Source organism: Pseudophryne corroboree, chromosome 4 (assembly GCF_028390025.1).
Source record: "Pseudophryne corroboree isolate aPseCor3 chromosome 4, aPseCor3.hap2, whole genome shotgun sequence".
Taxonomy (NCBI): Eukaryota; Metazoa; Chordata; class Amphibia; order Anura; family Myobatrachidae; genus Pseudophryne; species Pseudophryne corroboree.
The window spans coordinates 378,303,951-378,330,480 of NC_086447.1; the positions used below are offsets into that span (position 1 = coordinate 378,303,951).

Consider the following 26,530-nt stretch of genomic DNA (forward strand, 5'->3'; position numbering starts at 1 on the left):
TGCAGCTCTCAGTGTCATGTCCCTCAGGCAGTCCGGCTCCCTCCTCTCTCCTACCCGCTGCACCTGTAAAGCTCTATGATAGGACACAACATCGGCAACTTCAAGTAGATATCCCGTATAAGTACCACACACTCCCCCCTCTCTCCCCTCCTGTGGACATTTGTGTAAGGGGCACTACTTCTGTGGGCATTATGTGTGGCACTACTACTGTGGGTTTTAAGTGTAAGGGCCACTACTACTGTGGGCATTATGTGTGGCACTACTACAGTGGGCATTAAGTGTAAGTGGTACAACTTTTATGGGCATTGTGTGTAGCACTACTACTGTGGGCTTTATGTGCGGCACTACTACTGTAGGAGTTATATGTAAGGTGCACTACTACTTGGGCATTATGTGTAAAGGGCATTACTACTATGGACTTTGTGTTATAAAGGACACTATATAAGAACTACTGTGTAGCGTAATGTGTATAGGAGGTACTACTGTGTTGGTTAACATGACTAAAGGGCACTACTGTCTGATGTAACGTGAATAAGGTGAGCTACTGTGTGTCGTAATGTGAACTAGGGGCACTACTGTGTATTGTAATGTGAATAAGGTACACTACTATGTGGTGCAATATGAATTAGGGGCACTACGTGCAGTGTAATAAAATGGTGCTGCTGTCCTGCGTAATTTGAATTGGGGGTACTATTGTGTGGCCACACCCCTTCCTTATGAAACTACACACCCTGGTTTTTGTAGCGCGCTGTCCCTTTATCACGTATGGGAGGGGGCGCACATTTATAGTTTGCAGGGGGCTAGGAACACCCTAGTACTGGCCCTGATGGCAGTGTATGCCAAGCAATGACATACTGTACTGTACTCCTATTTATGCAAAGTGATGAAACTGCAGCAAGTGTGTTTTATATAGTATAGCAGTCGAACATAAAATAAGTGTTACGTGAATGTAAGTGTGCATATGCGTATATATATTTTATGAAACTGTCGCCTCCAAGTTGACACTTACAACATGTGTCTGGTACAACACACTTCTAAGTTATTTGTCAGGATGGCAAACAGTGTTTAAACACATATACAGTTCTCCTTTGGCAAACCTTAGCTCTAATGCACTTCTCAATTAGATCTTCCAGCATATCCACCACACCGCGCTCTATCCTAACTGGCTGTTATTAGGAGATGCAGTTGATATGCTGGCGGTCGGGATCCCGGCGGTCAGGATACCGACCTGCCTCACCCCGCCGCACGTCACTGGGTCCCGCTGCTTCCTGTTAGTAGGAAGGGCCACAAGGAAGTAGTGCAAGGTATGGGCCATCCTCTGTGGCTACAGACTGTCAGCCCATTCATGCTGAAGTCATTGCAGTAATATTACGAGGTTGGCCCACCAGTCTAAGTACTGGAGGGAGCAACTAGGCAGTGTGGTACAGGAAGGGTAGGGATGGTAAGCCGAGTTGTGGTGCCTCTTCTGTCACTGCTGGGGGTAAGTGAAGTCAGGCACTGTATTTGGGCTTCTGTAGGCTATGGGAACCCTGTGAACAACCAATACCTTATTACTTGTAATTGTTGCTTCATCACTGCCGGGGCCCTTTTGTTTTTTTACAGATTTTCAGCAGAGAAAGCTGTCACACCCTTGGGCCTTCTCTGGCTACGTCACTGTCCCACCCTTTATTTTATGCTAAATGGAGCCTCAAACATGATTTTAGTCAATTTAATAGAGTTTTTATCAATGCTGGAAAGTTTTTGAATACTATTGCTGAGAGCTGTTTATTTGGAGTTGTTTGGTCTCATTACATTGATTACTTTACAAAGATGGGATCAATTCTACACACTCAGGGTCTGTTTTAGAGTTTGGAGCAAATAGAATAAGAAGCAGAAACCTCCCACAACAAACCATGGTGCAATGCAAATACTAATTCATTTGTGGGGCTTTTTTTGGTATCCATGTAAGGAATCTACTGGCTGATTTTTCATGTAGCAAACAAATACTGGGTAGCTTTGTTTTAAACCAAAATTTAGAATTTAGCTAGGACAGGCCCCTTCCCGATTATAAAGCTCCAGCACTTTTTACTTTTACCCCACCTGCAGTGCAACATAGTTTTGCTGGAAGCCAAAATAAAAAGTGTAAAAAGTTGCATTAGGCCATATATAATCCAATATGAAGTGAAGGTGGACAATATCTAAATTTAGTTTCAGTCTTTTCTCTTTTCTCATATGTTTCATAAGCTGGCCATACATCAGGACGATATCTTTCCAACCAGCCAACTAGTTGGCTGGTTGGAAAGATAATGTGGCAGTGTGTGGGAGCAAACGATTATCAGCCGTTTGCTCCCACACGCTGAAAAACGGACAGAAACGGTCTGTCCAACTAGTTGGGAAAATCAAACCTGTTTGATTTTCCCAACCAATCGTTCAGGTGTAGGGGAAACTTTCCCCCCAACTGAACGATAAGTAGGCGGACACTGCCTGCCAGTGTCCGCCTACTGCGCCGGCAGCATGAAAAGCCCCCCCATTACCTGTGACAGCGGGCTGTGCAGTGCGGGGCCTGAAAAGGGGGCGGAGCTACGGCGGCACGAGGGGCGGAGCTACACGGAATAGAGGGGCGGAGCTACACGGGACCAGACAGCTTTGCAGTGACGGCCAGCCAGACTTGGTAAGTGGAGGGTGAGAGAGAAGTGTGTGTGTGTGTGTGTGTGTGTGTGTGTGTGTGTGTGTGTGTGTGTGTGTGTGTGTATATGGTGGTGTGTGTGTGTGTGTGTGTGTGTGTGTGTTTGTATATATATGTGTGTGTGTGTGTGTGTGTGTGGTGGGTGTGTGTGTGTGTTTGTATATATGTGTGAAGTGTGTGTGTGTGTGTGTGTATGGTGGAGGTGTGTGTGTGTGTGTGTGTGTATATATGTGTGTGTGTGTATATGTGTGAATTGTGTGTGTGTGAGGTATGTCTGTGTGTGCGCGCTTTATGGACGCCACTGCTGGGGGGGCCATTACATGCAAGGACGCTACTACTATAGGGGGGGCATTACGTATAAGGACGCTACTATTGCTGGGGGGGGGCATTACATATAACGATACTACTGCTGGGGGGGCATTATGTATAAGGACGCTACTATTACTGGGGGGGCATTACCTATAACAATGCTACTACTACTGGGGGGCATTATGTATAAGAACGCTACTACTACATGGGGGCAATACATATAACGATGCTACTACTACTGGGGGGCATTATGTATAAGAACGCTACTACTACAGGGGGGCATTACATATAACGATGCTACTACTACTGGGGGGGCATTATGTATAAGGAGGCTACTAATACTGGGGGGGGCATTACATATAAGGACGCTACTACTGGGGGGGCATTATGTATAAGGACTCTTACTACTGGGGGGCATTATGTATAAGGACGGTGCTACTACTACTGGGAGGGCATTACATGTAAGGATGCTACTACTACTGGGGGGGCATTATGTATAAGGATGCTACTACTACTGGGGGGGCATTATGTATAAGGACGGTACTACTACTGGGGGCACATTACGTATAAGGATGCTACTACTACAGGGGTGGCATTACGTATAAGGACGCTGGATCAGATGAGTATAATTATCTTTTATTTTCAGGTACCCGTGGATTCTACTTGGAGAAGAGGACCGACTGCTTCGTGTCAACATAGGTAAGTATGTGTGTGTCGACATGTGTGAAATAAAGTTTTACTGTCACGGTGTGTGTCTCCTGTTTTTATTTGGGTATTTTTTTTTCATTAGAACTACAGGTACCAGCGGGCCCGTTTCTCTCCCGCATGCTGGTACTTGTGGTTCTCCAAGTACCAGCTTGCGGGGGAGGCTTGCTGGGATTTGTAGTACTACAGGAAAAAACAATATTCTTTCAATTTTCTCAAGGCTATCAGCCCCCCATCCGCAGCCTTTGGATGGGGGGGGCAGCCTCGGGCTTCACCCCTGGCCCTTGGGTGGCTGGGGGGGGGGGCCTTGATTGAAGTGGTCCCCACTCCCCCAGGGTACCCCGGCCAGGGGTGACTAGTTGGATATTTAATGCCATGGCCGCAGGGCACTGTATAAAAGTGACCCCCGGCTGTGGCATTATCTGTCCAGCTAGTGGAGCCTGATGCTGGTGTAAAAAATATGGGGGACCCCTACTCTTTTTGTCCCCCGTATTTTTTGCACCAGCACCAGGCGCAGAGCCCGGTGCTGGTTTTAAAAATACGGGGGATCCCCTGTCCGTTTTTCCCCCGGATTTTTAGAACCAGGACCGGCTCGAAGAGCCCGAGGCTGGTTATGCTTTGGAAGGGGGACCCCACGCAATTTTTTTTCGGGTTTTTCCCACTCCATTTAAAAAAAAAAATATATATATATATATATATATATAATGATCTTTTAAAAAAATATATAAATAATACTTGTGCCTCCAAAAAAGAGGGCACCAGGCAAGCTGTACATTTTACTACATTGGGAGTGCCGAATATCTACATCTTTTATATATATATATATATATATATATACATTTGCCTTGGCAGCCCAACCATGCTGGTATCCATAGTTCAGTCTAAAAATAAGTAAATCTAATAAATGTATGGTGGTGAAAGAAAAGCCCAGTTTCACTGAAAAAAAGACACTTCTGCATGTTTTGAAATGAAAAAAACAAAACAAAACTGAAGAACTGTAGGCAGGCACTGTCCGCCTACTTCGGTGACATCACAAGTTGGACAGAAGTTGGAAGGTTGGTTGGTCTGATGAAAAGTTGGTTAGATGTGTGGAGCACTGGTAAAAAGTTGGTGAGATGTGTGGGGCACTGTTTTAGTTGAACAGACAAGTTGGATGGTTGGAAGTTTGGAGTGTTGGAGAAAAGTTGGTCTGATGTATGGCTAGCAATAGTCTGTTATCCTCCCCAAACAATTTGATTTTGGTTAACGTGATTACTTTTCTGTAGGAAGCGGGGTAGACCAATATCCTGGAGGTATGAGAAAACTCTGCTTGTTTTTATGTCCTTTTGGCCTTGGTAATATAGTGTGCTTTATAGTTTCAGATAACTTTGCAGTTATAGTCTGTAAATTCTGTAATATCTGCTTCTGAAATAGCAATTCTAGGTCATTGGTAGCTATTGCAATGTTTTGGAAAGACCTGGACAGGTTTTCAAGTTTGAGTTTCTCCACTTCAGCCTTTTGTATTATCTCATCCAGACGATTCTGCTTTTCTTTGCAGTCATTTATCGCCAAATGAATTTGCTGTCTGTACTTCAGTGCTGCTGACTCAACATTTTCTATCTTATGTAGCGTCTGTGTCACGTGCTGGAGAGCACAGCTAGGGCACAATAACCTTGTAAGAAAAAAAAAAAGATATACTCAGATAAATTGGCACGTGCTATCAAATAATTACGTTCAATGAATAAAATCCTTTTTACACTGGTAATCTGATGAATATAACTAATGGATATTCTCCGTAGTAGAATATTTTATTGAAACTGTGATCACATTAACTCACTGATGAAACAGTGAATATGATGGCCCTTATGTAACAGATTGCAAGTGGCAGAAACCAGCGCTGTTGTGGTGATTTAAAGACACAATTATTTAATGGTAAAACCTAGAGATGAGCGCCTGAAATTTTTCGGGTTTTGTGTTTTGGTTTTGGGTTCGGTTCCGCGGCCGTGTTTTGGGTTCGAACGCGTTTTGGCAAAACCTCACCGAATTTTTTTTGTCGGATTCGGGTGTGTTTTGGATTCGGGTGTTTTTTTCCAAAAACACTAAAAAACAGCTTAAATCATAGAATTTGGGGGTCATTTTGATCCCAAAGTATTATTAACCTCAAAAACCATAATTTACACTCATTTTCAGTCTATTCTGAATACCTCACACCTCACAATATTATTTTTAGTCCTAAAATTTGCACCGAGGTCGCTGTGTGAGTAAGATAAGCGACCCTAGTGGCCGACACAAACACCGGGCCCATCTAGGAGTGGCACTGCAGTGTCACGCAGGATGTCCCTTCCAAAAAACCCTCCCCAAACAGCACATGACGCAAAGAAAAAAAGAGGCGCAATGAGGTAGCTGTGTGAGTAAGATTAGCGACCCTAGTGGCCGACACAAACACCGGGCCCATCTAGGAGTGGCACTGCAGTGTCACGCAGGATGGCCCTTCCAAAAAACCCTCCCCAAACAGCACATGACGCAAAGAAAAAAAGAGGCGCAATGAGGTAGCTGTGTGAGTAAGATTAGCGACCCTAGTGGCCGACACAAACACCGGGCACATCTAGGAGTGGCACTGCAGTGTCACGCAGGATGGCCCTTCCAAAAAACCCTCCCCAAACAGCACATGACGCAAAGAAAAAAAGAGGCGCAATGAGGTAGCTGACTGTGTGAGTAAGATTAGCGACCCTAGTGGCCGACACAAACACCGGGCCCATCTAGGAGTGGCACTGCAGTGTCACGCAGGATGTCCCTTCCAAAAAACCCTCCCCAAACAGCACATGACGCAAAGAAAAAAAGAGGCGCAATGAGGTAGCTGACTGTGTGAGTAAGATTAGCGACCCTAGTGGCCGACACAAACACCGGGCCCATTTAGGAGTGGCACTGCAGTGTCACGCAGGATGTCCCTTCCAAAAAACCCTCCCCAATCAGCACATGATGCAAAGAAAAAGGTTAGGTGGTATACAATTATGGACGGGCTGCCGAGTGCCGACACAGAGGTAGCCACAGCCGTGAACTACCGCACTGTACTGTGTCTGCTGCTAATATATAGACTGGTTGATAAAGAGATAGTATACTCGTAACTAGTATGTATGTATAAAGAAAGAAAAAAAAACCACGGTTAGGTGGTATATACAATTATGGACGGGCTGCCGAGTGCCGACACAGAGGTAGCCACAGCCGTGAACTACCGCACTGTACTGTGTCTGCTGCTAATATATAGACTGGTTGATAAAGAGATAGTATACTCGTAACTAGTATGTATGTATAAAGAAAGAAAAAAAAACCACGGTTAGGTCACTGGTATATACAATTATGGACGGGCTGCCGAGTGCCGACACAGAGGTAGCCACAGCCGTGAACTACCGCACTGTACTGTGTCTGCTGCTAATATAGACTGGTTGATAAAGAGATAGTATACTACTAATATTATATACTGGTGGTCAGGTCACTGGTCACTAGTCACACTGGCAGTGGCACTCCTGCAGCAAAAGTGTGCACTGTTTAATTTTAATATAATATTATGTACTCCTGGCTCCTGCTATAACCTATAACTGGCACTGCAGTAGTGCTCCCCAGTCTCCCCCACAATTATAAGCTGTGTGAGCTGAGCAGTCAGACAGATATATAATATATATAGATGATGCAGCACACTGGCCTGAGCATGAGCAGTGCACACAGATATGGTATGTGACTGACTGAGTCACTGTGTGTATCGCTTTTTTCAGGCAGAGAACGGATATATTAAATAAACTGCACTGTGTGTCTGGTGGTCACTCACTATATAATATATTATGTACTCCTGGCTCCTGCTATAACCTATAACTGGCACTGCAGTAGTGCTCCCCAGTCTCCCCCACAATTATAAGCTGTGTGAGCTGAGCAGTCAGACAGATATATATAATATTATATATAGATAATAGATGATGCAGCACACTGGCCTGAGCCTGAGCAGTGCACACAGATATGGTATGTGACTGAGTCACTGTGTGCTGTGTATCGCTTTTTTCAGGCAGAGAACGGATTATATTATGTACTCCTGGCTCCTGCTATAACCTATAACTGGCACTGCAGTAGTGCTCCCCAGTCTCCCCCACAATTATAAGCTGTGTGAGCTGAGCAGTCAGACAGATATATATAATATTATATATAGATAATAGATGATGCAGCACACTGGCCTGAGCCTGAGCAGTGCACACAGATATGGTATGTGACTGAGTCACTGTGTGCTGTGTATCGCTTTTTTCAGGCAGAGAACGGATTATAAATAAAAGTGGTGGTCACTGGTCACTATCAGCAAAACTCTGCACTGTACACTACTGAGTACTCCTAATGCTCCCCAAAATTAGTAAATCAAGTGTCTCTCTAATCTATTCTAATTCTAAACGGAGAGGACGCCAGCCACGTCCTCTCCCTATCAATCTCAATGCACGTGTGAAAATGGCGGCGACGCGCGGCTCCTTATATAGAATCCGAGTCTCGCGATAGAATCCGAGCCTCGCGAGAATCCGACAGCGTCATGATGACGTTCGGGCGCGCTCGGGTTAACCGAGCAAGGCGGGAAGATCCGAGTCGCTCGGACCCGTGAAAAAAAACATGAAGTTCTGGCGGGTTCGGATTCAGAGAAACCGAACCCGCTCATCTCTAGTAAAACCATGTTTTCTTTGTCATCTCCATTTACATGATTTGTAGTATACATGTATGTTGATGCCAGTGGGTTTAGGACCTTTATGTGAACTTCTAGAACTGTATTTATTTCTACTATAGTTTTTCAGAATATTTAAGCAAGATATATATATATATATATATATATATATATATATATATATATATATATATATATATAAAATATGGGGTAAAGTTGTTTGCTAGGTTCATTGCTTATACAGTATGATATGCTTATACAGTATGTTACTATATATTAGTCATTGTTAATATAATTTGCTGAAGTCATTAGTAATATATAGGGAATTGGAAATTATAAAGCTTTGGGAGAATTGATGGCTCATAATTGGCCTATTTATCAATATATGGCAATAGGGGTTTTTATTGCTATTTATCACATTGGTAAATGCTACTGTATGTATCACCATAATCATCACGTCAACCTGTGCTTCTCTTCTTGCTCAGTACCATCCTTCTTCAGACACCTTCTTTTCTCAACCATCCTAAAGAAACCATCTTTATCCCACATTTTCTCTCAAACTACCGCCTTATCTATCTCCCCATTTACTTCCAGGTTTCTTAAGAGAACTGTCTACCCCTGCCTTGTCATATTCCTTCCCACCGCATGCCTTTCTCAACTTTCTTCAACCTTGGGTCACCTAGCTCAGGATTTGTTATTACATATAGGGGGTCATTCCGAGTTGTTCGCTCGTTACCGATTTTCGCTATGCTGCGATTAGTTGCAAATTGCGCATGCGCAAGGCACGCAGGGCGCATGCGCTTAGTTATTTAACACAAAACTTAGCTGTTTTGCTGTGGCTTCTGCGGCGCTATTCAGTTGCACTGCTGTTCGGTAAATGATTGACAGGAAAGGGGCGTTTCTGGGCGGCAACTCAGCGTTTTCCCGGCGTTTGCTAAAAAAACGCAGGCGTGTCAGGGAAAAACGCGGGAGTGTCTGGAGAAACGGGGGAGTGGCTGGCCGAACGCAGGGCGTGTTTGTGACGTCAAACCAGGAACTAAACGGACTGAGCTGATCGCAATTCGTGAGTAGGTCTGGAGCTACTCAGAAACTGCTAAGAATTATTTATTAGCAATTCTGCTAATCTTTCGTTCGCAATTCTGCTATGCTAAGATACACTCCCAGAGGGCGGCGGCCTAGCGTGTGCAATGCTGCTAAAAGCAGCTAGCGAGCGAACAACTCGGAATGACCCCCATACTACGTTTGTGTGTCAGTGTTCCCCTGGTCCCTGTACAATCTATGTGTTTGTGTCAGTGTGCCCATATACAATCTGTCTGTGTGTCAGCATGCTCCCGCTCCCTCTGTGTGTGTCAGTGTGCCAATGGGACCTGTATAATCTGACTGTATGTGTGTCAGTGTGCTCCTATACAATCTATGTATGTGTGTCAGTGTTCTTGTCAGAGTACTTGTCAATAGTTACGTCATTTATAAATTAGTCGAGTTTATCTAGAGCCCTGTGTAAATAATATTTATAAAGCAGCTGTTAAGCATTCTTATTACATTCCAGTCAGTGGCGGGCATCATATATCGTGTATAAGGGGCTCTATCATGGGATAATGTGTATAAGGGGCTCTACTATGGTGTAACTTGTATAAGCGACTGTACTGTGGTGTAACATGTATAAGTGGCTGCACCATGGGGTAACATGTATAAGCCTCTTTACTGTGGTATAACATGTAAAATGGGCACTGCTGTGTGGTGTAACGTGTATAAGGGGTACTACTGTGTGGTATAACATGTATAATGGGCACTCCTGGTTGTTGTAACATGTATAATGGCCACTACTGTGTGGTGTAACGTATATAATGGGTACTACTGTGTGGTGTAATGTGAATTCGTACTATGATGTGGCCAAGCCCCTTCCCCATGAAGCCACACCCTTATATATTCCACTAAGTATGCCTAAATATAGGCCCAGGAAGCTATCACATGCAAAACCTATAAAACTTAATGTCCCTGGGAATTTCCTTGGACGACAGTTCTATTACCAGTGGACCATGTGATATATTATGAGTAACACTTGTTATGTGGTGTGCACGTCACACTGCACATGTGCAGAAGGACTCCCAGGTCCTAAACCCGGAAGTCCTTCTATTGCAAAGGATAGCTGTCCTTTGTAATTTTCTTCTAGCATGCAGCGTTAATAAACGATGTTCTGCTTGCGATGAGTAGTGGGATGCGTTACATGAAAAATGCAGTGCATCGTGCATCAGGTCCAGTAACTGCAATTTTTGGACCAATGGTAAAAACCAAATAAAGCCCAATTTTTTCTTTTCCATTTTTCTAACATACAGATGCAACCACCATCATCCTATAAAGAATTACAATTAACTATTCGTAGTCAAATAATGCTTTTGTACACTCCTTACAGTATCTACACAGTTATAGTGATCGTCATCTGGAATATCCTCATATACTGTAGATCACATCCAAAGGCACAATTACTGTGGGTGCAAGGGATGCTGTTGCTTTGAAGCCCAGATCACCTAAAGGGCCTGCCTGCTCCTGCACCCAGTCACACCACAGTGGAAACAGCAGCCTGTCCTGCTGGGAGTGCATTGTGACGTCCGAGGCCAGCATTCCCTATGTGGTGCATGCTCCTGTGGAGCATCTACTTCAGAGGTAAGGGACTCGAGTGGTCCCAGGGCCAGATTTAGGGGGGTGCGAAGGGGGCGACCGCCCCCCCTAACACAGTCATAGCCACGCTCACTTTTGAGCAGAAGAGAGCTCTCCGGGGAGAGCCTGAGGCAGAATGATGTGCTGCAGCCCATACCACAGCAGCACAGAGGAGCCAGGAGAGCAAGGGTTACAGAGCATTTGCCCCTCACTTGCTGGTGGCTAATAAATACAATTACCCCTCAGCACAGTCACATGTACATAGAACAATCACAAAGCTCTATCTCAGTCTCACTCAAAAAGTTCAGTCAGAATTGAGAGAGGAGGATGGGAGGAGTTGGGACTGGAGAGGGGAGGAGTCAAGATTAAACAGTAAACCGCCCCCCCTAAAAGAAAAGTCTAGATCCGTCCCTGAGTGGTCCTAATCCTAATGAGTACTCCTATAGAAAGTTGGTTGTGTACTCCTAAATGTGACATTTGGTTGAGTGTTGTGCAGTATGTCTATCAGTACTGTGCAAGGTAGGTGTGTGAATTTCCAGACTGGTGCTATAGGGGAAAAACTGCCTTATTTATTCACAAACAATTGGGCTAATAGTGCTCACTTAGGTGGTATAGGTTGTGCAGTGGTATGAGGTGGGGGTGGGGGAAGGGAGGGGAGGAGAGGTTGGATGTTGCTTGTCCAAAAATGTGTGTATATGCAGTACACTTGCAGTAATTGACTGTCTTATCACTATGTAGGGGTATATGTACTAAGCCATGGAGAGAAATAAAGTACCAGCCAATTAGCTACTAACTGCCATGTTACAGTGAAAAATGACATTTAGGAGCAGTTTGCATGGTAGTTTATCTCTCTCCACTTTATCTCTCTTCAAGGCTTAGTACATCTGCCCCTTAGTCCTTAGTGTCCTATTCCACGCCTCACCATAGTCTTATAAATGATTGGCGACTAACACTGATTCTTAGAATAACTTGAAACCCACTGGGTTGCAAATAAAAATAGCTTCTAGACAGATCATAGCAGAATTGGGTGCTTCCATTATAGTGAAGTCTGGTCAAATGCCAATCATTAAAAAAAATCACACTAATTGTGAAAAAATCCCTTTAGAACAAAAATCAAAATAATAATATGTGCCTAGTGATCTCTCTAAATCAGAACTGCAGCACCTCTCCCAAATGCTTCAATAAATTTGTAAATCTGAAAAACAAAAATAAAGACAAGGACGCTTCCAAGAGCAGGGTTGTAGGGGGTGCAGGCTGCTCCCAGGTGTCATATATATATATATATATATATATATATACCACAGACTCTCTTTTTGGTAAATAAAAGGTAAATAAATAATGACTATTATGTTGCCTTGTTCCCTTGGTTCCCTGTTAGAAAGAACTAGAGTAAAGAATGTGTAGCAATAGTGGAATTGGCGCCCCAGAGGGTTGGAATTATGCACAACCTTAATTTTGTTTAGACAATAATGTATTATAACATTTCATACAGTATAAAATCATAAGTTCCAATAACAAAGTTTTATTACAATTCATAAATAAATGGCTACAATGTCCATATACATATAACAGCTCTTTGGTACATCAGCACCCTACCACATGTAATGGGGTGCTGGACAGGCACAAGTGTACATATACTACTTCTATGATATCCTCCTTCCAATATAGTAGATTTGTAGGTCACATCAAAAGAAAGACAGAAAAACCAACACGTTTTGTCTCGTGCCGAGACTTCATCAGGAGTATATCTAAAATGTTAGAACATGATCTTTTAGGATATTAGCTCAAATATTTATACATTAATACAATAACAAACAATGAATTTTATATTAATATACTTAAAAAAAAACCAATGAATTGGAACACCACTGGAAACAGGCTATTTGAACAAGAATGGAGGAGTTGGAAAAAGGAAGAGGAAATACAATGGAAGTATACAGTTTATACGGTATGTAGATAAATATATAACACATGCCTCAATTTGAAAGTTTACCAATTAAAGGATTGTACCATAGGAGAATGTTCTTGGCCACTCATATCCACCAAACAGGCCACATGTTAATACAAATGTGAGCAATTGGCCTGTTAAAGAGATATTCTCACTTACTGTATATGTTTTCATTCTCATAGAAAATTTTAACGAGGCACTCTTTAATTAAACCAGACACACGTACCTGATACTCACTAAAAATAGGAGTGTAATATTTAGGAGTTCAGGTTCACAAGGAAAATTCACAGGAGAATGTCTAAAATACTCAACCTAGTGAAAGTTAATAAATAAGATCAGTGTCTGAATATAAATTCATAATATATTGTTTATAGGCAGACAAATATAGTTCATCCTATTTTTCTACTTACATACAAGGATTAAATTAGGGCCATCATAGAATCAACCTATTTTTTAGAGTTAGCTCATACTTAATGGCCCCTTATCAACAACATTAAATATGTGTGTTCACTATTCATAAAGATAGGCACATAAAACCAATCTGTGGCCTTATCATAACTTCATTATTTATCTTTCCACCACAATATAAGGAGGGTCAGTGCCCTCATTCAAATATGTCACGTCTGGCAGGGTTTGAGGATCCGGCAGCTGAGATTTTCCCGAGGAGGTAGCAGGCTGTGAATGAACCAGATGAGGGGGCTGGATATAGTTCCTTCGCATGGGACATGGAGCAATGAAGAACGTAGGCGGGGTTTGAGAGTCAATGGAAAGTATTTATTATGTACAGGGCTGAGGTAGGGAACTGAGGCTGAAGCACAATGGTTAAAGACGTGGCTGGAGGTGAAGAACTGCGGACTGTGATTTGAAAGACGAGACTGTAGATGATGAACTGTGGAACTGTGGATGGTAGTTGAAAATGTGGCTGGAGACGAGGACTGTGGACTGTGGTTTGGAAAACGAGGCTTGAAGATAATAATCTGCAGGCTGTGGTCAGTGATACAAAGGCGTGGCTGGTGAAGGAGATCTGTGGAGTGTGGCTTGAAATACGAGGCAGAAGACCCGGGGCCGACTGTGCCCAAAGAGTCTTACTGGACCGGGTTTTCCAGGAGCGCTTCCACAGGCAGTAGCAGGCAAGAAACGGCAGGGCTGCAGCAGCAACAGAGAACCGACCAAGCAGGATCAGAAGGAACCAAGATACAGCAGGAATCCTGGGAGCACAGGCTAAAGCACCTACAACAGGGTTGTAACTTGAAGCACTGGCATCCCTGTCCTAAACCAGCCCCCTTTTATAGGGAGAGCTTCCCCTGGATTGGCTGGAAGAAACAGGAAACAGGAACTATGCTTAAAACTTGGTCTCCAACATGGCGGCGCCCAGTAATGCAGACCTTTTTGCAAAGCCACATTGCTCACTGCCCCTGGTCTCCAAGCAACGGTTCAGCAAGAGCGACCCGCTGTAGCGGCGTCCCGCGGCCATGAGCGGACCCCCTCACCTCCGCTACTGCTGCCCACGGATCCGGCGCAGCAGCCCACCTCCGCCACTGCCCCCACAACGCCAAGGAAGCCAGCCCCGCGGCCCCAGCGTACCGGTAAGACTCCGGACGCTGACAAAATACCTGTGATACTAGGACGCACATCTTATTTGACCAGATGGCAAGCACTTCTATTAATGTATGTTATACCGTATACACTTTCTTTTATACTGCAATTGATATATATAATTATTCACTTTAAGGTCACACTGTTTGATTCTGATCCCACTTATGTATTAATGTATTGTTTATTACACAACTATAAATTCTAATGTATAATGCTCACAGGACACCATCATGTGTTCACTTTGGCAATTAAGTACACACAGGTGATATTCCATATAAGTCTTTATACATGTACAAAAGTCATCTAGTTAATCTGTGAGGGACACAGGAACAAGGCCCATGTGTGATCATTCTAGTAAATCCATAATGAAGTTATGATAAGCCAACAGATTGGTTTTATGTGCCTATCTTTATGAATAGTGAACCCACATATTTAATGTTATTGATAAGGGGCCATTAAGTATGATCTAACTCTAAAAAAAGGTTTATTCTATGATGGCCCTAATTTAATCCTTGTATGTAATTAGAAAAATAGGATGTACTATATTTGTCTGCCAATAAACAATATATTATGAATTTATATTCAGACACTGATCTTATTTAATAACTTTCACTAGGTTGAGTATTTTTGACATTCTCCTCTGAATTTTCCTTGTGAACCTGAACTCCTAAGTATTACACTCCTACTTTAGCGAGTATCAGGTACGTGTGTCTGGTTTCATTAAAGAGTGCCGTGTTAAAATTTTCTATGAGAAGGAAAACATATAAATGAGAATATCTATTTAACAGGCACGATTGCTCACATTTGTATTAACTTGTGGCCTGTTTAGTGGATATGAATGGCCAAGAACATTCTCCTATGGTACAATCCTTTAATTCATAAACTTCCAAATTGAGGTATGTGTTATATATTTATCCACATACTGTATAAACCGTATTCTTCCACTGTATTTCCTCTTCCTTTTTCCAACTCCTCCATTCTTGTTCAAATAGCCTGTTTTCAGTGATGTTCCAATTCATTGTTTTTTTATTATATTAATGTAAAATTCATTGATATTGTATTAATGTATAAATATTTGAGCTAATATTCTAAAAGATCATGTTTTAATATTTTAGATATACCCCTGATGAAGTCTCGGCACGAGACGAAACGTGTTGGTTTTTCTGTCTTTCTTTTGATGTGACCTCCAATCTACTACATTGGAAGGAGGATATCATAGAAGTAGTATATGTACACTTGTGTCTGTCCAGACCCCCATTACATGTGGTAGGGTGCTGATGTACTAAAGAGCTGTCATATGTATATGGACATTGTAGCCATTTTTTTATGAATTGTAATAAAACTTTGTTATTGGAACTTATGATTTTATACTGTACTATACGAAATGTTATAATACACTATTGTCTAAACAAAATTAAGGTTGTGCATAATTCCAACTCTCTGGGGCGCCAATTCCACTATTGCTACACATTCTTTACTCTAGTTCTTTCTAACAGGGAACTCAGTGGAACAAGACAGCCTAATAGTCATTATTTATTTACCTTTTATTTACCAGCAAGAGAGTCTGTGGTATATATATATATATATATATATATATATATAGATAGATATATATATATATATATATATATATATAGATAGATAGATAGATAGATAGATAGATATAGCTTTCCAATGTAGGCGGCACTCGGATTGAAAACAATGACACAGGTTGATGACATCAACCTGTGTCATTGTTTTCAATCTGAGTGCCGCCTACATTGGAAAGCTATTACATGGTTAACCTCGCAAGGTTACCTAAGGAGGGCACCGGGACCTTTTATTATTCTATTGGGAGTGCTGCCTGAACACAGTTTGCTATATATATATATATATATATAAACTTACCCTGTGCAGGGTTCTCCTCTACTGCTCTGAAATGTCACCTGCAGTGGGAGTTACTGGGGAAAGCATGTGGTGGCTCCCACTATGAACAGCCATAATACATGAGAATGGGCAAAGAGATATAGTTCTATGGACCTTATTCAGTAACAGTAGCAGATTCTGCTTTTTAGCAATCGCATGCTGGGGGCCACCCATTGCTGGGCAAGGCCGTCCAGCATGCTACCTGCCACCCACCAACTGCAATCACGCTCTAATTTCAATTGCGCCACAATTAGAGCGTGGTCACAATGGCAATGGCAGGAGTCACGCCACCATTTTTTTCGATCGGAGCACAATGTGTGACGACACACAGCTGCCCGGAAAATGCAGACGACAGGCCTCCATTTCCCCAGCACTGCTCCAAAAACACTCCGTCGCTGCCCCTACCCGCCTTGTGAATGCCTGTGCCTGTGAATCAGGCAGAGGCGTTCGCAGTTAATGTGACTCAATCGCATTAACTGCTCGCGCAGGACGGGACCTGAGCGTGTGCACAGTGGGCTCGTCTCACAAAATGCAGTCGCAATCTGCTAGTGGGAGAGGTCAAAGCTTTAGGTTTACCCTTTTCCATTTCACAGACAATTTGCTTTGCTTTGCCTACAGCTTATATAGAAAAGCATTAAACTATAGCTAGTATTATGAATTCAAATCCCACAGGAACCATAAAAGTAAATATATGTTATTTATATATATTAATAAGATTAAAAATACAGAAATAAAACAGCTACAGCCTCTTCTTCTGAAGCTTAGCAAAATTCAATGAAATTCAGACTATCACTGACACTTGCTTACTATACTATGATACGTGGGAAAAGTCATTGCCACTGTCAGTGAGTGATTATCATTACTCAAATGTTCTGGTTAAAAGGTGACGCAAGTCTTTACTTTTATTATGATTGTAGAAGTTTTTATATTACTGTAAAGTGATGTACTGAACAGTTGTGCTCCAGAATAATTAGCAATTATTTAATGTGAGGAAACTGTCAGGAAACACTATGGGGCTGATTCAGAGATGGACACAGCCACGCGTCTGTACATAGCGGCCGCAGTGCGTGTGCGCGACCCTTCTCCAATCAAGATGATTGACAAGAGCGGGCGTTCAGGGGGGCGGCAATGTGGTATTTTATGGGCATGGTGGGCCGAACGGGCGTGACGTCATATGCAGCCACTCCGATTAAAAAAATGGTGACAGGATGCCTGACAGCGCAGCCAACCTTATTTTGATGCATTCGCAATGTAATTGCGGATGCATTGCGAGGCGGCGCCAGACATGCTGGGCGGCTTTACACTGTGCTGGGCAGCCCCCTGCATGTGATGAGATGGACGCAGATCTTGCTCTGAATCAGGTCCTATATTTAATATTTTATTGGAATGATAGTACCAATTACTAGTAGACACCCAATGTAAGTACTGTCTGTATTATTCATATTAGTTGTTGTTTTTTCTATTGGAAATGCATTACCAGAAGACAGCGAAATATACTATATCATAATGGGAATTTATACATTCATAAATTATATTATCAGCAAAATTAAATGGTGGCTTCTAGGGCTGGAGGTTGAATGTTTGACACCATCTGCTTTTGAGGTTGGCACATCCATCATGAAGCCGCATTCACTTCTCGGAAGAAGCTGGCGCAAAATATATGGTGCAGAATATAGATAGATAGATAGATAGATAGATAGATAGATATATTCCCTCAGTGTAAGGTATTTACTGACAGCAGTTACCAATGACGAGAAACAGTGTCATGGTGGATGTGGGGCAGATGGGCAGAGAAGGGCTGTGTGGCGAAGGGCACGGTGGCTGTGGGGTGGGTAGAGGTGGACAGAGAAGGGCTGTGTGCAAGAAGGCATGCTTAAAGGGATTGTTGGGAGGGAAGAGGGCAGAGAAGAATGTAGTTACAGGAGCTGTGTGGAGGGAGGAGGCAGGCATAGAAAGGCTGTGTGGCGAGGAGAAGGCATGCTTACGGGGCTGTGGGGAGAGAAGAGGTGGGTAGAGAAGGGCTGTGTGGTGGGGAGAAGGCAGGCTTAATGGGGTTGTGGGGAGGTCAAAGGGGGCAGAGAAAGGCTGTGCGGCAGGGAGAAGGCAGACTTACAGGGGCTGCGGGAAGGGAAGAGGCAGGCAGAGAAGGGCTGTGTGGTGGGGAGAAGGCAGGCTTAATGGGGTTGTGGGGAGGTAAAAGGGGGCAGAGAAAGGCTGTGCGGCAGGGAGAAGGCAGACTTACAGGGGCTGCGGGAAGGGAAGAGGCAGGCAGAGAAGGGCTGTGTGGTGGGGAGAAGGCAGGCTTAATGGGGTTGTGGGGTGGAAAAGGGGTAGAGAAGGGCTGTGCGGAGGGGAGAAGGCAGGCTTACAGGGGCTGTGGGGAGGGTAGAGGCCAGCAGAGAAGGGCTGTGCTGCCGAGAGAAGGCATGATTACAGGGGCTGTGGGGAGGGAAGAGGGGGCAGAAAACGGCTGTGCAGTGGGGATAAGGCAGGCTTACAGAAGCTGTGGGGATGTAAGAGGTGGGCAGAGAAGGGCTGTGTGGTGGGGAGAAGGCAGGCTTAATGGGGTTGTGGGGTGGAAAAGGGGTAGAGAAGGGCTGTGCGGAGGGGAGAAGGCAGGCTTACAGGGGCTGTGGGGAGGGTAGAGGCCAGCAGAGAAGGGCTGTGCTGCCGAGAGAAGGCATGATTACAGGGGCTGTGGGGAGGGAAGAGGGGGCAGAAAACGGCTGTGCAGTGGGGATAAGGCAGGCTTACAGGAGCTGTGGGGATGTAAGAGGTGGGCAGAGAAGGGCTTTGTGACAGGGAGAAGGCAGGCTTACATGGGCTATGGGAAGGGAAGAGGCAGAAAGTGAAGGGCTGTCTGTTGAGGAGAAGGCACGGTTACATGGAATGTGGGGAGGGAAGAGGCGAGCAGAGAAGGGCTATGTGACGGGGGACGGCAGGCTTACAGGGGCTGTGGGGTGGGGGGGAGTTGTTGGAGCAGCCAGAAAGGAGACACTGCTGGATGCACTGCGCACCACCATGACAAGTTCTGCACCTTAAATCTTTCTTTGTGGATGACCAATATCTGTCTCCACTGAGAAAAGTTATTGCAATTATTTTCCTACTGGCCATATTTGGAATAGACACGAGGCTTTGGAATGCTCTGTCTTGAAAACTGGAAATATTGCAACAGACTCCAATTTTATTATTTCCTAGAGATATACAAATAACATCCATTAAGGGGCATATTTATTAAATGCATCAAACCCCCAAAATTAAAAATGTTTATTGCTGTGTATCGAGACAATAAGGAATCATTTTCTTGGGTGAATGTATTAATCGTCTGAACATAGGTTCCCATAAGAGCTTTCCCAGTAACCAGTAAGAAGTAAAGTGATCAGCGGGCAAATGTGCATTTATCCAGATATCCAGCATCGCATGCACAATGCAAACATGTAATGGCATTGGGCTCACCTCCAGCCACTGGAGAGGAATCACAACATTGTTTGCCAGTAGTGCTGCTCCAATGAAGGTAATGGGCTAACGCCATCTAAAGATAGTGTTAGTCCATCCATGCAAGATCCACCATATGAAGATGGTAGAGATGAGCGGGTCTGGTTCTCGGAGCACCTGACCCACCCAAACTTTGAGGTCCAAGTCGGGATCCGAGTCTGGCTCGAATTTACCCACCTGAATCAGATCCTAAAACGAGGCAAAACGTCATCCTCCCACTGTCCGATTCTCGCAGGTTTTCGATTCTGTAAAAGGTTCTTGTATAGTGAAGCTGTGTCCATGCCATGTCCGTCCAGGGGTGTTGTGTTGTCCATCCAGAAGTGCTGCTGTGTTGTCCATCAAGGAGCTTCTGTGTCCGACCAGCAGGTGCTTTGTCTCTGTCCAGGTCTGCTGTGTTGTCCATCCATGGGTGCTGCTGTGTTGTCCATTAAGGGGCTGGGGCTGATGTGTCCGACCAGGGATACTCTGTCCATCCAGGGGTGCTGTGTTGTCCATCCAGGGGTGCTGCTGTGTTGTCCATCAACGGGCTGCTGTGTTTGACCAGGGGTACTCTGTCCGTCCATCCAGGTGCTCTGCCCCAGTACAAAAAATAAAAGCTTAACTTATAATATATATATTTTATTTTTTTGCTGTACCCCAGTGTACTATAGTATTATTTTTCATATAGTACTGTGACTCTGCAGGTCAGACTGCAGTGTAATATATTTATATGAGTATAGTGACACTGCAGGTCGTACCCCAATTCCATCCAGGTATTGTGACACTGTAAGTAGTACCTCAGTGTAATATTTATACAGGTATTGTGACAATGTAGATGGTATCCCAATTTCATCCAAGTAATGTGACACTGTAGGTGGCACCGCAGTGTAATATTAATACACGTATTGTGACACTGTAGGTGGTACTCCGATTTCATCCAGATATTGTGACACTGTAATGATACTGCAGTGTAACATTCATACATATATATAGCTTAGTCATCCAACTACCTTGGTGCAACCTTTTGGCCTAAACTGGATAAAAACAATATTGTGAGCTGTGAGGTGGTCAAAATGACTAGCAATGACTGCAAATTAATGTTATTGAGGTTAATAATACTGTAGGAACAAAAATAGGCCTACATTCTGCGATTTTGCTTTTTTTTATGATTTAAAAAAATAAATAGATATCCAAAACCTGCAAGGCTGGTTTTGGCAAAACCAAATACAGATCCAAAACCAAAACCAAAACCCATGACGGGGGCCGGCGCACTTTCCTAGTAGATGGTGTTGGTTCCTGCAGTCAAGCGTTGGTATGGGCTTAATGTATAGTCATCCCCAGTGTATTGGAACACGAGGCACATCAGTATTTCAGTGCACCAAGATATATACTTTGTTGCAATTATATTTAATAGGTCTGTAACTTAAATATGTGAACAATATGTTGATAAATAAGTTCCTTAATACTGAAACTAAAAAATGTGCACTTTAATGACCTCTCTGGGCGGATTAACATGGTAATTGATAGGACACAGGTGATATCTCAGTTTGTACAGAATAGATTACAGTAAAAATGTAAAATCGTCACATACTGTATAAATATATCTAGATTTAATGTGCTGCTATCCGCAGTTTACTAATAGGGAACCAGGGTTCAGTCTGCAACATGGACTGCTTAAGCTGCATGGGGTTCTATTGACACTATAATATTGAAGGTTGGGGAAAGTTTATGTATAAGGGTAGTCATTCCGAGTTGTTCGCTCGGTAAAAATCTTCGCATCGCAGCGATTTTCCGCTTAATGCGCATGCGCAATGTCCGCACTGCGACTGCGCCAAGTAAATTTGCTATGCAGTTAGGAATTTTACTCACGGCTTTTTCATCGTTCTGGCGATCGTAATGTGATTGACAGGAAATGGGTGTTACTGGGCGGAAACAGGCCGTTTTATGGGCGTGTGGGGAAAAACGCTACCGTTTCCGGAAAAAACGCAGGAGTGGCCGGAGAAACGGGGGAGTGTCTGGGCGAACGCTGGGTGTGTTTGTGACGTCAAACCAGGAACGACAAGCACTGAAATGATCGCAGATACCGAGTAAGTCTGAAGCTACTCAGAAACTGCTACGAGGTGTGTAATCGCAATATTGCGAATACATCGTTCGCAATTTTAAAATGCTAAGATTCACTCCCAGTAGGCGGCGGCTTAGCATGAGCAAATCTGCTAAAATCCGCTTGCGAGCGACCAACTCGGAATGACCCCCAATGTGTACAGCTAAAAGATCATTCAAAAATATGAATAGCGCTTCTTACAGATGTAACCAGGGGCGTAGCCAGAACTTTGTGTGCCCCATAGCAACATTTTGAAAGGGTCCATGCCCCAGTGCTACTAGACCGATACTTCTCTGCAACAGTTGTTCATTGTATGCCTCATAATAGTGCCCTAGTTTATTTACTGAACTATAGTAGTGACTTAATTAATGTTATCCCCCATAGAACTACAGTACCTTTGTTTATTCTATATACCATAGTATATCACATTGTTGGGCTGCCAGTACACACTGTGCAATACAGTACTACTAATTCACATTACTACATACAGTGTCTCGAGTTCATATGATGCCACAATAAAGTGCCCCCAGTTTATATTATGCCACACTATAGTGTCTTCACTTTATATTGTGCCACATTACAGTGCCCCAGTTCATATCACTACATGTAACATTATTATGCACTCCAGTTCATTTTATACCACAGTACAAGGAGCAGGTCCAGGGGTGTAACTAAATGTATTGTAGGCCAAAAGGCAATAAATTGCAAGGGTCCCAAAGTACCACCCAAAGTACTTCCCATGTAACTTTGACAGGGAAGGTGGGCCCCTTTCAGCTCTGGGCCCCATAGCAGCTGCACTCCCTGCACCTATGGTAGCTACTACACCCTTGGATGTAGCCATGCTCATCTTACTGCTATGCGGCATGTTGCATCATGAATTAAAGAATTAATGGAGCAATTGACGACTGAGATTAGTCGCAGCCTGGTGCGCCATGCAGAAAGTCATGTTGCAGCATGCTACATCACAGCAAAGATGAGCATGGCTACATCTGTATGTCTGAATTGTGATGTGATCTAAATGGCTTTGTTGTGTAACAGAATTTAAAGCGTTTGTTCACCTCACTTGTGTTATGGGTTAAACTGCTCCACGCTGCAATGAGAATCTTTCATTTCAAAGCAGCCTTTAAACCATAATATTAAAGGAAATGTGACATTTTGGAGCTGCTTAGCTGTGCAGAAAGAAAAAAGTCCACCTGCACAGAAATCCAATTGCTTGGAGAATATAACAAAGGCAACATATTGTACCTAATGGTTTAGAGACCGAGCGGCTGTTTGGGTTTACACCTCTTTTCATTGAGTGGCAGGATTTTAGTTTTCCTCATGATAAAATATTTCTTTTTAAAAATGTATAATTTGATTGTCTCTAGCTGACCAGTCCATACAGAATTTTAATGGAGCATGATTTACACACTACAGTTGTATTCTCATACACCTAGCCTCAGTACACCACATGGCATGAGAAGCCCAGTGCGACTGAGCTACTCAGAGAGATGTAGTACCCTGCCCTTTTTTTCACATTTTGCATCTTATTCACATTGCAGACGTAGCAAAAATCACCTACAGATGTTGGGGTGCGACTGCACAGGAATTAGCTTTAAGCACGTAGAACTTTGCAGATGAAGCACAATGGAACTTGGAGTAAGAAAAAGCCGCCACTGCTGCATCGTACCACTTTCTGTACACATGCACAAGAGGTAAAGGACATGAGCCTTTCTCATATGTGGCAAGTGTGTGTTGGAAGCTTTTTTGAGAAAGCGGAGGTTGTATCCAGTGGTGCCGAGAGGGATGGGGGGCCTTTTTTCCTGTGCCTGGGATGGTTTTGATGGGCCTGAGTCCCACTGCCCCTCCTTCACCTTGGCAGACAAGGGCCCTTCGGGCAGGGAGAAGAGGACTGACTGCAGCAGCAGCAGCCGTTCTCCCCAGCCCAGCACATGGCACACACTGTTGTGTGGTGGGCTGGGGTGAGAGGCAGCTGCAGAAGCAGTCACTTCTCTCTCTCCCTGTGTGATGTGTGCTGGGAGCGATCGCAAACCACCTGCTGTCTCTGCCAAGCAAATCAGACATTGGCACCCCCCCTGAGCAGCCGCACTTGAGGTGTCCTTTTTAATATTTTATAAGGAGGGGGTCTGGCTACACCTCCCCACATTGGCCACAACCCCTCCCAGTACTGGGGCCCAACAGAGCTGTTGGTGCCCCTGCTTCTACTTGTATCATTTTAAAGATAGGGCTACTGCAAGAAAGAGCTTTCACCTCCCTACAATGTGCCCTGTCAACCCCATTATCTAATTTCAATATAATTGATCTGCAAAATAAATTCTAAGTTCTCCTCCATATATAGCAACGAATGTCCTCTCTACCCAGCTGCACTCAGTGGCCAATGAAAACACCTCAAACACCACTACCTCACTTCACAAACCCAGACACTTTGCAGATATCTCAGCCCATTGAGACGCAGAGCAATAAAAGTGTTGCAATTCACCCACTTTTTCACATCGCCAGTGAGGCACCAATGTGTTTGATGAGCTGAATAGTGATCAGCAGGAGTATAGTGAAATGAATTAACTCACTACAACATGACTTTTGTGAAACTTCAACCAACCTCATTAAAAAGATTGACACATTTGCTTTCCTATTGCAAGGTTCTCTCTGTGGCAGATTTCCAGCTACATCAGTAATGACTGTGTTACCTTACTGTTCTTTGCTTTCAATTAAAAATAATGATTTACACTCTAGCAAGCCTCTTCTGCAGCTTCAAATACAAATCACTGGCTTTCACAGTCTAGCCAGACACTGTACCTTCCATATGCAAAATACACTACATGCAGCAGTCTGCCTACATGAATATGTATTTACATGGGGATAGATAGATATTACATATATACATTTTATCAGCTCTTCAAATTATAAAATTCAGTATTGCAAACTTGACTCCCCCCATCCATTGCCACATCATAGTGATATAGGGGATTATTAGTTAGCAAACCAAAAAAACACACTAATGGCCAAAACTATGTTGCACTCCAGGTGGGGCAGATGCAACATGTGCAGAAATATTTAGATTTGGGTGGGTTATATTGTTTCTGTGCAGGGTAAATACTGGCTGCTTTGTTTTTACACTGCAATTTAAATTTCAGTTTGAACACCCCCCACCCAAATCTAACTCTCTCTGCACATGTTATATCTGCCTCACCTGCAGTGCACATGGTTTTGCTCATTAGTGTGCTGATTTGGCTTGCTAACACACCTGAATAAGAGCAATAGAGTATTTGCACTATTATCAGTTTGTTACAAACCTTTGACACTGATGACAGAAAAACTTAATTTTTTCATCCTGGTGTTTCTTGCAATATTGTTTACTTGATTCTTCATCAGTCAGGAAATTGATGATGGCAAAGTTGTCAGGCAGGCGAGAAACACAACAGACATGAAAGATCTCCGTTGTTTGGCGGCAGCTTGGACATCTGAGGTTAGATGTCTGTTGGTACACTGGAAGATCCAGGGTCCTGCTAAAGAGTTCTTGTAGACACTTCAGGCACAATGTATGGCCACAGCTTAAAAGCTTTGGTCTCCGGTTTGTCTCGTTGTATATCTCAGTACAAATTGTACAGTGGGAAAAATCATGTAAGCCTTTGGAAGACATAGTTGTTGCGCCTCTGATTCTGATACAGTGACCTTATTTCTGTGTCTTTAACCAGGAAATACTTTGTTCTTTGATGAATGTGAAGGGCTTTGTAATGTTTAGTCTACTGCCATTCTTATTTTTATATAGAATCAAGGCAACAGGCATGCCACAACCTGTGTAAGCGCGCTTACTGTATTCACCTCTTATTTGTCTTATCTTAGTGAGCTTGTTTATTTTGGACACATACCTGACTCAGATATAGAAGGCACCTTCTCAGCAACAGAAGTTGCTATATAAATTATTTACCATGTTGATAACGATGTTTACTGTAGCTTTGTTAATAATTATCTTTAATATCACCGTGAACATTGTTTCCAGTGGTTTTAACAATACCATTTAAATGGCATACTTACATACCTAGCACTGCTACATGGTATAAAGTGTTAGCTTTTAGCACCACCCTAATAATAATCCTATACTGTGATACAACAGATAAAGGGACTATTCATGAAGCAGTGAAAAGTGTGGAGAAGTGAGCCAGTGGAGAAGTTGCCCATTGCAACCAATCAGCATTGAAGTAACATTTAGAATTTGCAAACTATAAAATTATACAGAGCAGCTGATTGGTTGCCATGGGCAACTTCTCCACTGGCTCATTTCTCCACTCTTTCCCACTCTACTCTTTTTACTGCTTCATGAATGGACCACAATGTGATTTGAGAACAGGAAGTAAAACTAAAACTTTTTGGTGTTAATCTAATAATCACTACTGTTAAAAGATTCATACTGTATAGTGATTTGCTGTTCACCTAAACTAAGGCTTTTATTTCCAATAAATGACAACTCAAGACATCAGCGAACACTAGACTTTATGCTTTGGGACC

At 43.3% G+C, this 26,530-nt stretch overlaps 1 protein-coding gene across 1 annotated transcript; it reads right to left on the reverse strand.

The window, feature by feature from the left end:
* Nucleotides 1–312: 312 nt before the first annotated feature.
* LOC134909611 (E3 ubiquitin-protein ligase TRIM32-like) lies at nucleotides 313–25,687 on the reverse strand. Its single transcript, XM_063916663.1, has 2 exons — nucleotides 25,318–25,687; nucleotides 313–5,330 (listed from the first exon to the last, which is right to left on the reverse strand). Exons 1-2 carry the CDS (start codon nucleotides 25,662–25,664, stop codon nucleotides 4,931–4,933), a joined length of 747 nt encoding a protein of 248 aa, XP_063772733.1. The 5' UTR covers nucleotides 25,665–25,687; the 3' UTR covers nucleotides 313–4,930.
* Nucleotides 25,688–26,530: the final 843 nt, after the last annotated feature.

Excerpts from the sequence above, each read along its gene's own strand:
- LOC134909611 (XM_063916663.1), bottom strand. The coding sequence starts at position 25,664 with ATGTCTTCCAAAGGCTTACATGATTTTTCCCACTGTACAATTTGTACT. Across the intron at positions 5,331-25,317 it reads TTCTGTCATCAGTGTCAAAG|GTTATTGTGCCCTAGCTGTG; the intron begins GTTTGTAACAAA and ends TTTTCTTACAAG.